The 14,361-nt window shown below is 42.3% G+C and overlaps 1 protein-coding gene across 2 annotated transcripts in view; it reads right to left on the minus strand.

Moving 5' to 3' along the window:
- Positions 1-14,361, minus strand: part of Ctnna3 (catenin alpha 3) — a 1,666,920-nt gene that overhangs the window by 1,560,706 nt on the left and 91,853 nt on the right. For both annotated transcript variants that reach the window (XM_060369423.1, XM_060369422.1), the window contains exons 4-5: positions 13,681-13,847; positions 2,456-2,575 (exon numbers count right to left, since the gene is read on the minus strand). In XM_060369423.1, coding sequence (XP_060225406.1) covers positions 2,456-2,575; positions 13,681-13,847 — 287 coding nt within the window. The remainder of the gene's footprint in view (positions 1-2,455; positions 2,576-13,680; positions 13,848-14,361) is intronic.

The raw sequence follows: 14,361 nt of genomic DNA on the forward strand, positions 1-14,361 counted from the left end.
TTAATCCATAAAGATTATTACAATTGATTGACTGACTAATCATAACTTCAGAGCTTGGGTGATATTAGTATTCTCTTTTTTGTTCCAAAGTGAGCACAGGAATAAAATGAATTAGGAGAGTGCCTAACATCAGGCAAAGGGCAAACTGTCAGCGTTTTCACACAAGAATGTAAGGGCTAACGTGCAGGTGTATTTAAAAGTGACACTAACACACTAGCTGTAATGGCCCACGGGAGGAGGGCAAACTTTGGGGATGCCCAACCATCGCACCAGTGGTACTTTCTGAATATTGCCACGGTCAGACATTAAGAGACTAAAAAGCATGGGTCATCGAAGGCCCCTGCCCTCCCGCAACTTGCATTCCACTACAACGGAGAAACGACGAGTACCGTGGGATCGGGAAACCTGTCACAACAAAGTCTGCGGGAAGAAGCCAGCTCTTGTAACAAGGAAGTTGCCTTGATGAATTAGCAGTTTTACAGAGATCTGACTCTTTCCCCAGAAGATGAAAAAGAAAAAAGTACTTTTCACTGTGTGCCTAGCAGACTTATTATTATTATTATTATTATTATTATTATTATTATTATTAAGCTTTAAAGGACCAGGGAAGGAAGATAACAAACGCCCCAAGTCAAAGAGCAGCTTACATTTGGACCCTTCAAGCCCTGCCCAGCCAGGCGATGCTGAGTTTGGGTTTGGAGCTGACTCGGGTCGGAAATCCAGCTTCTCACCTCCGCTCAGCTGCCGTAGGAGAGTTACATAACTCATCTTGTCTACAAATGGTTGTGATAAAACTGATTCTACTGCACTGCCATGGCACTTAGTGACCTGTTCACGAATGTTTTAGTTCTACCGTGTGTCGCAGAGCGGTGGCTTAGACACAGGCCTATGCGATGTGCATACACTCGTTCACAGGCTCCCACGCCAGTCTGTCCTCAGGATGTTCTCTCAGAGCTCTGCCTTTCTGCTCTTCAAGCGCTCGCTTTCTTCCAAGCTTACAGTTAGCTAAGGTAAGACTTCTAACCACTGAAAACGTTGTAATGCAAAAGGACCAGCCCAGACGGTAGTGCCCACTGCCTGCCAACTGAGACACTTGTTGGCGGAAACAAAACTGGACTGAGAGGTCCGCAGGCCGGGGCTGTGGCTCCATGGCGTGGGTGACGAGCAGCGGCCACCGGGAATTTGCTATGGGAGCTCTCCGCGATGCTGCCACCTACACACAGGCCAGCAGTAGTTTCTAAAAACGCGCCTGTCGTGTTCTCTTCCTGTATAAAGTATCGTCAAGATAATCAACTTGCCCTGGTCTAGAACATTCCGTAAAACAAATGTCACTCATTTGTAGTAACGCCGAACAAAGGTTAAATGATCAATTTTGAGGAGAAACTGTTTCACGTCCATGATAGCGCAAGAACCTAGAACACAATTCTCTTCTTGGGCTAATACTCCTAAGCCGTATCGTACGGATTTAACGTGTTTAAAAATAATAGTAATAATACTGCTTTGAAAACCCATATACAAAAGGCCCAAAACTTGAGAAGCAGGCAACAGTGAGACAGGTACACTGTCTGACAGACACACCGACAGGGAAGATGCTTAAATCCAGGTCGTCCATTTAGCCACGATTCTAGACATGATTCTATCACTGAACATGGTCTCAATTTTCACGCAACCCAGTTTAACCGGCTGAAGGACTGAAAGGCTTCCAACAAAGTAAAAGCTTGACGACGCTGACACCTAGTGGCCGTTCAGAAACTGCAGCCGCTTCCGCCTGAAGACTGCCAGCCCCTGCACGGTGTCTGTCTCCACGGCAGACACTGTGGAGGCGGGTGTGGACAGCACCGGTTCTAAAAGCAATCTTACGAAGGTTTGATTTGTCTCTGGGATTATCTTGGGACTATCCAAGCGGGACAAACGACATGCATTTGGTAAGAATATGTCCCTTTAGCCTTGCATATTTAACAAGGTTTTACCCCTCTTCGAAGATCAAAAAACAGAGCTAGAGGTCAAATTCTATTGCTAAAATATGGTGACTCTTTTTCCTCACTTTGTATGTTCATCTACACCCTCTTCCTGGTCTTTGGGTATTTTTTTTTTAATCCCCCTTGGCTATCTCCTGCCAAATACAATACAGAAGCCATGTGGCCAAGCCATTATAGAAGTTCTCTCTAGGCTGCTGGGATGTCATTACCAAAGGGTAATGACCTTCACAAAGCCGCGGGAGTCTTCTTTAAAGGACATGAAGCACACGTGCAGAAACCCCTGAAGTACCCATCTGAAAGGCAGGAGCACACTGAACACTGTAGGTAGCCAGATGAGCGCAGAGATGAGCGCGAGCTATTTCTGCCCCAATCATTACACCGTAAGTCTTCCCGACCTGCTTGCACCTCTGACAAGTGGGACGGCAGGGAGCCTGAATTGTTCGCCTTTTCCACCAAAGGAGAGCACCGAGTCCTACCTGCTGACGCTTGAAGGCTAAATAATCCAGGTTTTCCAGCTCCTTCCCAAGCTTCTGGTAGGTTTTCTGGAGGTCAGATTTGTTGGAAACATTTTTAAGAGACTCAAATGTTCTTTGGAACTGAAAATGAAAAGAAAAGCTGATTATAATAGTGGCAAATTCCCAAATTCCAAATTCTCAAATTCCCAGCTAGCTAACAGAATCGATAATAGGCTTCAGTTTTACCCACCTTAATTCAGAGGCAACAAATGCTGGCTAATTATCTTCCAACGGACTAACTAGGGATGGCTATAAAGAGGTAGAAACTGTACGTGTGCCACCAGTAGTCTACACGAATGAGAAGTCCATTCAGTCCTCACTCTAACAGAAGAGCACACATCATTCAAAATAAAAGAATTTCACACTTTAGAGTTCCCCAGGATTTAATGTAGAATGTTAAGTTTAACAAAGTAATATTATGAGGTTATTAGGGCTGGGGAGATGTTTCCACCAGTAAAATGCCTGCTATGAAAGCCTGAGAAACTGAGTTTGAATCCCCACTGTCCATGGAAAAGCCAGGTGTGGCTGTCATGTCTGTAATCCCAACCCTGGGGAAACATAGACAGGGCGATGACTGAAGCCCGATGGCCAGCCGGCCTAGCCAATTAGCGAGCTTCACAGCCACTTTACCAAGACAGCATAATCCCAATTACATTCTAAATATCTGTCCTTATAGCCACGGACAAGTGTAGTTCTCCCCCCTCGTCAAGGAAACTTCTCTGTACAGCAGATGGAGACCATTACAGAAAACCACGACTGAGCGAAATACAGACGTGTGATGCTCAGTCTCAGCTGATCCATCTACAGCACAGCCATGAACCTCAGGCCCAGACATCATTGCTGGAGAAGGGGGTGGGGGAGATTGCAAGAGCCAGAGGAACAGTTTGCTGTGAGATCATGTCTCCTAGAAATGTCAGAGAGGCTACCCCCATAAAGTCTCACTAACACAGCTGTCTAAACACGAACTGAACAAGAATGACACCAACAGACATGTTGATGTGCAAGGGGGAAACCCAGGAGGCCTCAACCCTAAACAAAGAACTAAGGGAAACTAAAGAGTGCTGTGAACTGGAGAAATGTCTTCCCCGGGGAGGAACACACTAATTGTGTGTGTGTGTGTGTGTGTGTGTGTGTGTTTGTGTTTGTGTGTAACAACTAAAAAAAAGAGATTGTTACTATGAATGATAGCAAGAGGGGGTTAAATGGAAAGGACTGGAGAGAGGAAGGGAAGCTGGTAAATAATGTAATTACATTATTTTTTTAATTAAATGAGTTTAAATTATTTTGAATAGGGTGGAGAGTGATCTACATCCGTGTGCAGAAAGAGGTTTGCCGAGAGACAGACAGGCAGAATTCTCTGCTGAGAAGAGGGAGGAGATTCGTAGGACTTGAAGGGGGCAAAAGAGAGTGACAATGGGAAGGTAAATAGCATCAAATACATTCTAGGCATGTATGATAATATCACTATTAACATATTCTAGCAAAAGCATTTTCAACCAAGCTTTCACATGCCAGTCATGGGAACAAGAAAATGTCTGAGATGTTAGCTGCTTGCGAGTGTTCCTGGCAGGAGACTTGGCTTGTGTCAGTGGAAGATCTGCGAAGAACCAGTCACCCAGCGAGTTTCAGGAAGGAAGATTTCTCAGAGCTTGTGTTTCAAGAAGAGAATAACACTTACATGTTAATGACTGAAGCATATGTGACATGTTCTGCAAATATTTGTTCATTTTTTTTCTCTGTAACCAATGACTTACAAGATCATTTCTGCTGAATCGGAATGCTTCTGTCTGTTCTCCAATCTCATGCCGATAAATGGGTGACAAATTGCAGTAGATCACAGAATACTTCCTACTGCTGATAATTAAGTAAAGGGAGCTCACAAGAAATTGAATCCTCGGTTTGTTTCAGTAAATTAGAACACACTTTGGAGGGTTAGTGACTGAAAATGTCAAGTGATGTAATTTTCATCGGCTCTTTTTTATGTCACTTATTTCCCATATTCTCCTCTTGTACCGTTACATAGATTTACTTCCACAAATGGAGATTTCACCTTTTAAGCACACCAGAATCCCACTGCAGCCGTGATGCCAGGAGACAGGCTAATGCGGTTTTATAGACTATAATTAAGTTCCCGGGGATGATCTGATCGTTGGTGAATCAAACTCTAAGGAATAAGTGATATTAGAATGGCATTCCACTGTCGTGCCCTTCATTTCATGGAGGCAACATGTTTATCTAAATCAAAGCTGAAGAGAAAACTGAAATGCTTTCCTGGACAGACAGCAAAGTAAGCCCAACAAATACCACTTAACACCTACTCCCATCAAAGTGCTAGATCCCCTTCCCTGGATTAAAGATTACAGGGGGAAATAGACATGAAGTGCGTGTTCAACCCCAGGTGTGTTATGCCTTCCGACTGGACTCTCTATCAGGAACGGGAGTTCCTTTTCTGTTCCCCTTCTCCAGTGAGTAAACTGGGCCTCAGAAAGCTTGACAGAATACAGACTTTACTCCAACGTCTGTGATCTTTCTATGGAAAATGGGGTACAAGTGAGAGGTAAGAGTTCACTGAGAGAACTGAGGGGGCCAATTCAACAGAAGACATGAGGGATCTGAGTTGGACCACAGAGAACATGGAATTTCAGAATTCTAGAGGTGAACCAACTCTGCTCATCCATTTATTGGCTTTGTTTCTGTCTATGTTTATTATTTTTATAATCTTTCTGTTTTATTTATTCCATAATATTTTCTATTTATCTTCTCTCTGTGTGCGTACATGTCTGCATGTCTAATGACACACAGGTAGAGGTCAAAGGACAACTCATGAGAGTCGGTTCTCTCCTTCAGCTCTGCGGGACCCAGGGATGGAGCGAACTTGTCAGGCTTGGAAGCAAGCACCTTTATTCACTGAACCGTCTCGCCAGGCCCCTGCCCTTCTGCTTAAACACGGCCAAAATCTTTTCATTTCCTTCCCCTCTTATAACACACACACACACAATTTCTTTTCAACATAGTTTTAATAACATTTATATCAAATATCTATCTTGTCATGTGATCTTTTCTTGGCCATTTTGGGGCCTTTCTCTGCATGTCTAAATCAAAATCACACCAGATCCAGGACTTTAAACAATCTATTTATGACTCAATTACTAAAACTATTTACCAAAAGTTTCACTAAATTTTAAAAATGTCCTTTATGCCCTGCGTTTTCTCCTCTCTAAAAATTATTCTTTCTAATCAAAGATGTGGGTCATGTTCTTATATAGTTATATGAACCTTATGCAACTCCAGAGAACTTGAGGAGAAACACTTGTAAGACTTTAAGAAACACAAGAAACACACTAAAAAAAAAAAAAAAAAAAAAAAAAAGTATTCCCAGGTTATACGTTCATGGCCAAAGAAAAAAATTAAGAAAAATCCAGTAATGCCTCATCAAGAGAGTGCTTTAACTGAAGGTCACAGTTTGCATAATGTGGAGATTTTAGCTTGAATTTTCATTTTCAGAACTCGTGTCTTCCATTTATTGATACTAAAGTGTGCTGGGTCCCTTAAGACTGCCATGACTACACTCCTTTAACTAGACTGTTCCTACTTACAAATATTAGTGATGGAGGCGTGGTATAGTGTTTACAGCATGGCATCGGCTGAATTTCTGTTATGCATTCTGCACCCTTCCCTACTACAAACATTTATGCTGAGAGTGCTGTGTATTAAAAGCTATACGTTTACTTTGTAGATAAAAGCTGAGGCACAGAAGATAGAGCTGAACTGGTAGAGCTCATCTGTGTGCTAAAAGACAGAATACTGATTTAGTTTGAAGAATGTTCTTTCTTTTCTGTGCTTGGCCATCAAAATGGACCTCTGAGCGTGTCTAGGTACACTGTAGTTTCATTATACTGTTTCTCAAAATAAATGATTCTTTTCAGTTGGAAATAATTTGGGAAAGGAAGAAGAATTAAATTGAAAGGATATTAATATTCCTGAAACCTACTCATTCAAAAAATTTAAGGAGAAATTTAATCTGAGCTAAGAATCCCAAAATAATTTGTTGTTCTTTGAATGTACCATTTCTTGTTTTAGCGCATCATAAACCAAATTCAAACCCTAAAAATAAATAATAATTCAGTAGATCAATTGGAAATACAAACAAATGTAGGCATTTTCTAAAACTGTAGAGATTGAATATTAAAGTGCTCTCTGAGCTGAGAAACAAATCTAATTTTGTTCTATGTGACTACCTTATCGTATATCAAAGGGCATACAAAATAAGAGTAAAAAGACACAGACAGTATCCCTGTACCAGTACCGAGAGTAGAAGCAGACATAATGAACACTCCCATAGTGTGCTCTTCCATCACATTGTCTCAGCTCAGAAGTAATAACAATGGCAATCCATCAAACAAAACAGCAGAGGCCATGATTGTTCATCTCCCATTAAAATAACTGAAAATATGTCTTACAGGAAAAAAGAAGCAAGAAATAGACAACAGGAAAATGCCTAGTTTGACTCAGCACTCCCTCTTCCCCAAAATAGGCCTTTTTCTCCTTTTCCCTGACAATACATATTTAAATAAATCTAAACCAATGTTCTGTAGAAACTACATAGCCCATCAGTTTGTAAAATTTATGTATATCCATGGAGAAATTTGAGAAGGGTGAGAAGAAATCGCTGGCTGAAACAACAAGGAAAAAAATAAATAAATAAAAGCAAGTCCTGCTTCCCTCCCCCAGCTGCCTGCTGTCCTGGGGTTAGTTAATTAGATAATCAGGGCTGCAGCAGCCTATCACCTGTGCCCCATGAGAAGGCACCCAGAAGCACTACCCAAGCATGGACAACTCAGTAGCTACCCTTTTGTTGTTGTTTGTTTGTTTGTTTGTTTGTTTGTTTTTCTTGTTTAATATTGAATACACCTGTACAAAATTTGACATAATACCTGTAGCCTCAAAAAAAAAAAACTCATTCAGTACATGAAGTACAGACTTGTATAAAGTTTGATTTATCTCAGGAGAAAGGGGGGAAGATTCAGAAGCTTTCATGAAGTAGAAAAGATAAAGTGGGTGGAGAGAACAAAAGCAAGCCTTTGTCTACCATACTCCAAATAAGGTCAAGGAACAAAATGATACATCTTTCTTTTCAGAAAAAAGTGTGTGTGCTCAGAAGAGAACTGCATAGTTTAAGTACATATAAAGAAATACATAATAGTTTTATGTATCTGGGATAATGTTGACTGTAACACTCTTCTTGGGGAGGACACAGACCATAGAGAGAAGAAAACTTTGAAGAGTAAGGGGCTGTAGAGACAGCCCAGAACTCACACCAGGCAACTCAAGTTCTAGGGGATCCAAGGCCCTCTTCTGGCCGCTGTGGGCACTGCACTCACATGGCACATACCCACTCACATACACAGCCACACACATACACATAATTAAAGAAGAAATAAAATCTTCTCAAAAAGAAGTAAATGTAAGGTGAATGAAGGAAAGCAAGTGTCTTAGTTAGGGTTTCTATTGCTGTAACAAAACACCATAGCAAAAAAAGGAAGTTGAGGAGAAAGGGTTTATTCCGCTTCCACTTCCATGTGGTTGTTCATCACCAAAGGAATCAGGACAGGGACTCAAACAGGGCAGGAACCTGGAGGAAGGAGCTGATGCAGAGGCCATGGAGGGGTGCTGCTTACTGGCTTGCTTCCCATGGTTTGCTCAGCCTGATTTCTTATAAAACCCAGGACCACCAGCCCAGGGATGTCACCACCCACAATGGGCTGGGCCCTCCCCCATTGATCACTAATTGATAAAATGCCTCACAGCTGGATCTCATAGAAACATTTCCTCAACTGAGGCTGCTTCCTCTCCAATGAGCCTAGCTTGAGTCAAGTTAACACACAAAACCAGCCAATACCAAGTTAGAAAAGTTGTAGCTCTTTACTGAATACGCATGAATATAAGTTTTGTTAGGGAGAAAGATAAAGTTGCTAAAGGACTTTAGAAAGGAGTGAGCTGTATCTCAGTTAAGCACTTCCCTATCAAGCACGACCCCTAGGCTCAATCTCTAGCACCACATAAGCTATGTGTGCTGGTACTTGCTTGCATTCAGGAGAAGGAAACAGGATCCAAAACTCAAGGTCATCTCCAGCTGCATTTTGAGGCTAGCCTGAGATGTATCAGACCCTGTCTTCCCCCATCCCAGAAAAATCTACCTTGAAAACTTCCAGCATAAAATCAAAGCCATTTAACATGTATTTTTAATATTAAAAACATTCCCTTCCATCTTCCCATCCTTTTATAAGGTTTGTTATATCCATAGACATCCATTGATAAGCTAGAAGGGGAGGTAGTTAAGAAAGAAGAGGGTTAAAGAGAGATGATACAGATAAAAAAAACTTCCATTTCTAGTCAAAAATAATGTGGAATATGGGAAGAAGTGCAATTCATAATTGAATGTGGATCCAGAGAATATATACTCCCAGCGAATCCTCAGAAATCTAGAGAAAAGCAATACCCTTGACAAGATGTGGAAGCATGAGGTCCAAGTAGAGAAATGGCCTTTGACAATAAACAGATTATAACTGAAAAATGGTGAGGAAGGAAATCAACAGTCACTTGGAGTTCTGAGGGGGTGATTGTGATGGAATCACGCCGAAGTATCTTGTTTCCTTTGTGACTGGGGTCACTAGACTGATAAACCCACGGTGCCACAGAATGCTGTATCTTCTGTGGTGTCTGCAAAAAAGGTTTCTGAAGCCAGGCACAGTGACACATGCCTGTAATCCCAGCACTCAGGAGGCAGAGGCAGGCAGATCATTGTGAGCTTGAGGCCAGCCTGATCTACAAAGAGAGTCCAGGACAGCCAAGGCTACACAGAGAAACCCTGTCTGGAAAAACCAAGGAAATGGTTTTAGAGGAAATGAAAGGCCTCTAAGAAAGTGGGTGAGGTAGAAGTTGCTTCTTTGTGACCAGGTAAAGAACACATATCCCAAAGGGAAAGGGAGACAGTTTGAAACTTCACTAGGTAGACAATGCAGCTGGGAAACCGTGCAGACAAGCATCACACAGAGAAGAAATAAGGCAGGCCAGCCACAGGCCTAAGGAAGCAAAGCCTGACCCAAAAGGATATTCAGAATTATTTTCCCACTTTCTATTTCATAACTGTTGGTGATACTGTAGTGGGCTTTCATGATGTCAAATGTGTTTCCATATCCTGTACAGCTTGATGTAGTTGTGTTATAGAAATTTGTTTTCTCCTCTCTGGGTGGTATTAGGGACTAAGTCCTCAAGAGCAAGTTGTTCAAAATAATTGCCAAATGAAACAGAAAGGGAGACCCAAACTAAAACATGTGAACCATAACACAAAAACGAAGGGAATGTAAAAAAATCAAGGCAATGTGATTCCTCTAAGAGGCAGCTTCTCAGCTACCGACCTCACCGACATGGCGATAGGTAAACTGCCATCAAGGTGGCTCAGTGAAACCACTTGCCATGCAAACCTGAGTTTAATCTCTAGGACCCGTGTAAAGGACAGAACTGACCCCACAAATTTGTCCTCTGACCTCTTGCAAACACTGTGCACACATACCCATGCACACACACACACACAAACGGGGAGGCAGAAAGGCTGTAAGAGCCAGAGACTGAGGGGGACTTCTGCAAAAAGCATCTTTTTGGCATGCCACAGCCAAAGCACTCATGAACTCGTTGCAGTTATGGTTACTTACAGAGTTTTAGACCTGTCGATATTACATCACGGAAGGGAGAAGGGTTCATGAGGCCCCACGCCTCACTGAGGAACTATTGATGGTCAATAGTGGCTGGGGAAAGAGGTGCCGCTTTCTTCAATGGTGGGACCACTGATAAGTTGACCATGCCCGGGGAAATCATCCACACTCATGCAGGCATCCCTATTAAACTCAGTCACACACAAAAGTAAAAAAAGAATCCAGGAGAGGTGGTGCACACCTGTAATCCCAGCACTCAGGGAGGCAGAGGCAGGCAGATCTCTGTGAGTTAGAAGCTAGCCTGGTCTACAAAGTGAGTCCAGGACAGCCAGGGCTACACAGAGGAAACCCCATCTCAATAGATAGATAGATAGATAGATAGATAGATAGATAGATAGATAGATAGATATTTTAAAGGAAGAGAAAGAGAAGGAGAAGGAGAGGAAGAGATGGAGAGAGGGAGGGAGGGAGGAGATCCAAACAGAGAAGGAATTAATCAAACTATCTGAATACACAGGAGGCTGAGGCAGAAACATCGAGAATTCAGACCAACCTCAGCCACAGTGCAGATGACTCCATCCCATGTATTACAGACCGTAAACACATTACCACAAAACTCTTAAACCTGATGTATCCTTTGAGCAAAGCAGAAAGATACAAAAACGATGTTAAAAAAAATACTACCCTTTCTGTATATCAATAAAAAACTTGATGAGAAAGAAATTTCAGCGACAATAGCTTTTAAAAATATATACCTAAGATCAGTCTCCAAGTGGGTACCCTAGTAAGGAGAACAGGGACTGTCTATGATAAGACAGGCCACAGAGGAAGACAATGCAGCCAGTCCTGATGAGACCTGATAAGCTAGGGTCAGATAGAAGGGGAGGAAGACCTCCCCTATCAGTGAACCAGGGAAAGGGCATGGGAGGAGAAGAGGGAGGAAAAGTGAGAGTGGGAGGAGATGAGGAAGGGAGCTGCAGCAGGCATACAAAGTGGATAAATTGTAATAAATAAATATATAAATTAAATTACATTTTTAATTTTTTTTAAAGATCCAAAGAAAGATCTAGCTGAACATTAGCACCAGGAGCCTTTATGGAATACAGATGTACCTACAGAGAGAAGTGTCCTATGTAAAGCAGGGAATCTGCAGATTCCAAGAAGTTCTTTGTTACCTTTGCCTCTGGACTGTTTATTACAATGTCAAATAAAATAATGAAATAGAGAAAGGCTTTACTTTCTACTGAACTATTTCAAATTTATTTATCTGGAAAGTAAAGCAAGGAGGTTCTCTACTTGGATTTTCTCCTAGATAAACATATATTTTTACTTGTATTAAGTGCATTTGTACATTTTCATAATAGATTGCTGCATACATCACAGACTAACTGTAAACATTCACTGCTTATCCTCAATTAAGTCACCAAATAATAGAGGAGACAAAGCCCCCTAAACATCTTCTGCCACCAAGTGAAAGCTCCAGTGCCAGAAATGGGTTATATATAATTTAGTTTTTTGCCAAAAGGGCTCCAGGGGAACCATCACTCCCCCACCCAAATAACTAAGGCTATTTCCAAGGCTATTGGTTGCTCTCCACAAACTGAAGGCAACACACACACACATGCATATAATGGAACACAGGAGTTGAGCTGGTACCTAATTAGAGCCTTCACACCTACTGAGTAATGTCCGTGGTGCTGGAATGTACTCTGCACGCCACCAGAGGAGAAAGGTAAACACCAACCCAGCTACAAAACCTACAATCTGCAATGGCGACCTGCCTACATGACACACTGGTCAATAGTGACACAGCATTGTGGCAGTAACCAACCATTTTCTGACTGGATTTGAGGCCATTTCATGAGACAGAACCCAGACCTAACACTGCTCGTGTGATTTAGAACCTGACTAGATAGGCCATGGACCTAGGATAAAACCAAATGTTATTGTTCTGTTAATGGAGTGTGGCGATAAAATGGCTCCTAACAACACTCTGCTAAACGCAGAGCTCAGTGTCTTGCTAAGCCATCGGCAGAGCAGCTTCTGCATGCAGTAGGTGGGAACAAGTACAGAGATCCACAGTCAGACATCACTCAGAGACTGTGAGACTTTGGAACCCTCGGCCCTAAATGGATGACTTCATCAAACCCCCTCCCTCCTGGCTCAAGGAACTCGGTAGAAAAGGAGACAGAAGACTGTAAGAGTCAGAGGGGACGGAGGACACCTCGGAAATGGTGTCTTCCAGACACAACAGGACTGACACATGTACGGACTCACAGACACTGTGGCAGCATGCGCAGGGCCTGCACAGGACTAAGCTAGAGGGATTCCAGCATTGAAAAGGGGAGGTGGTCATGAGAAGAACTTCCCTCCAAGTTACAACTGCGTACAAAGGAAAAGCTGATTTTCTCCAATGGGATCTCACCTGGGCGTACAGAGCACTCTTAACGGCAGACCCTTTGCCCAGTAGTAAATGACCAACACAAAAAGAACTCAATTTTTCCTTTAGACTTTTTGTCTCATATTGCTTTGTTAGGTATTTTTATCTCACCAGTCTTTTGCTTCTATGGCAGTTTCTAATTCTGTGGTTTTATGTGTTTTGTTTGTTTGTATGTGTGTCTGTCTCTGTGTGTGTGTGTGTGTGTGTGTGTGTGTGCTATGCTTTTTCTTTGTTACTTTTTGTTGTTTCATACTGTTTTTAAGGATGGGGAGATAAGGAGGATCTGGGAGAGAGAGGGGAGTAATTAAAATATATTGTATGAAATATTATTTTGATAAACATTTTAAGTTAAAGAGAAAGCTGACATGGTGAGGATATGGTTCCAACAAAGAACATTTGCCCTGCACAGCCGTGGGTTTGACCATCTAGCACCACAGAAAGAAAATAGTGGTGTCTACTCACCAAGTAAGGTAAGTCTCTAAACATCTTAAACTCTGGGTCAAGGTCAGCAATTCTCTATCTATGGGTTGCAACCCCTTTGGCAAACCTCTATCTCCAAAACAAAGTTTACATTACAATTCATAACAATATCAAAGTTATAGTTATAAAGTAGCAACAAAAATGATTTTATGGTTGAGGGATCACTACAACATGAGAAACTATTAGGAGGTCGCAGCATTAGAAAGCAGAGAGCCATTGCTCCAGGTAGCGCCCCTGCCTCTGCAGATACAGTGGAAAGCGATCAAAAGAGACACCAAATACTGTCCTCCACACTCACTCACACACAGAAAATAAAATAAATGTTGTGGTTCAGGCCATACTAATTGGGACAGTCAACAATCTCCTTGCCATTTCCTCATCTGTAAGGCCCCTGATGCTCTAGCCTCATCCTTGGAGGTATACACTAGTTCACAAGTGTATCTGGTCAGCTTCTGATAAAGATGAGGCGGGGGGCGCCGGGACTGATGCTCGCTTCAGGGTTGGAATCAAAAGCGAAAACAATGCCAAAGCAAACTAGGCCACCCTCTACTTACAGATGACACGTGCTGCAAGAGACACACGACATCAATCATGTCTGCCAGGATAAGGAGTCTTGTAACCGCGGCCAGCAATGCGCGGGCGGCTTGAACCACAGCCTCCCTTTTCGGGAGGTAACAGGGGTCGTCTGTAAATCTCTCAGCCGATACCTTCAGAGCTGTGCCTGAAAAACACGGCCACAAAGAAGTTAATATTTAAGTTTCAACTGCGTCGACTTCAGCATTAGTCAGCCAACCTAATCCCAAGGATATTCCATGAATAACCCTAACATTAAACTTCCATGTGATACTTAGAGCAATGCATCTTAATAAAAAATATGGCTTCAAATCAGCGTTTCTTTTTGATGAGCTTTCTGAGGTTCAAAGAAGCGTGATGCCCTTTCCCAGGGAGAAACTTAGTATCAACTGACGAGCAACAGCAAGTAAAAACTGCTGTCTGCTGCTGCAGTTGCTCCATCTCCATTGCAGTGAAATGATTCACAACTAAGATTTCAGTCAGTCTTAAAAGTTCACGTTCATAAAAGTGAAGAAAGTCTCCACTGAGTTGCTTTCTAACTCATTAGAGAACAGAGGAACACTTTAACGCAGGGGTTCCCAGCCTCCCTCACCCTGTGGCCCTTTTATACATTTCTTCATGTTGTGGTGACCTCAGCCATAAAAATATTTTCATTGCTACTT

This window comes from Meriones unguiculatus, chromosome 16 (genome assembly GCF_030254825.1).
Source record: "Meriones unguiculatus strain TT.TT164.6M chromosome 16, Bangor_MerUng_6.1, whole genome shotgun sequence".
Taxonomy (NCBI): domain Eukaryota; kingdom Metazoa; phylum Chordata; class Mammalia; order Rodentia; family Muridae; genus Meriones; species Meriones unguiculatus.